The sequence below is a fragment of the Mustelus asterias genome, unplaced genomic scaffold (assembly GCF_964213995.1).
Source record: "Mustelus asterias unplaced genomic scaffold, sMusAst1.hap1.1 HAP1_SCAFFOLD_836, whole genome shotgun sequence".
In the NCBI taxonomy this organism is placed as follows: Eukaryota; Metazoa; Chordata; class Chondrichthyes; order Carcharhiniformes; family Triakidae; genus Mustelus; species Mustelus asterias.
In genome coordinates, this window is record NW_027590782.1 from 72501 (window position 1) to 72770 (window position 270).

A 270-nucleotide genomic window follows, 5' to 3' on the forward strand; every position below is an offset into this window, starting at 1 on the left:
CCAACCACGATGTCACTGTGCTCTGAAGGGGCAAGGGCCCAATATATCTGCTCACACGGCGAGGGCTGGGGGAGGGGCGTCGGGGGGGGGGGGGGGGGGGGGGGGGGAAGGGGGGCAATATCTCATCAGGGAGAATTGGGGGGGAGGGTGGGGGGGAAGGGGGGGAGATGGGGGGGAATCAGGTACAAGAAGACCAAGAATAATCTACACATAGGGCAGGGCAGGCAGTGGGATTACCGCTAAACGGCACGGTAGCACAGTGGTTAGCAC

The 270-nt window shown here is 63.0% G+C and overlaps 1 protein-coding gene across 1 annotated transcript in view; it reads left to right on the forward strand.

The window, feature by feature from the left end:
- Positions 1 to 56, forward strand: part of LOC144487487 (uncharacterized) — a 65096-nt gene extending 65040 nt beyond the window's left edge. Inside the window, exon 2 of the mRNA XM_078205582.1 lies at positions 1 to 56. This exon is cut by the window's left edge and continues 1075 nt beyond it. Coding sequence (XP_078061708.1) covers positions 1 to 26 — 26 coding nt within the window. The 3' untranslated portion in view covers positions 27 to 56.
- Positions 57 to 270: the final 214 nt, after the last annotated feature.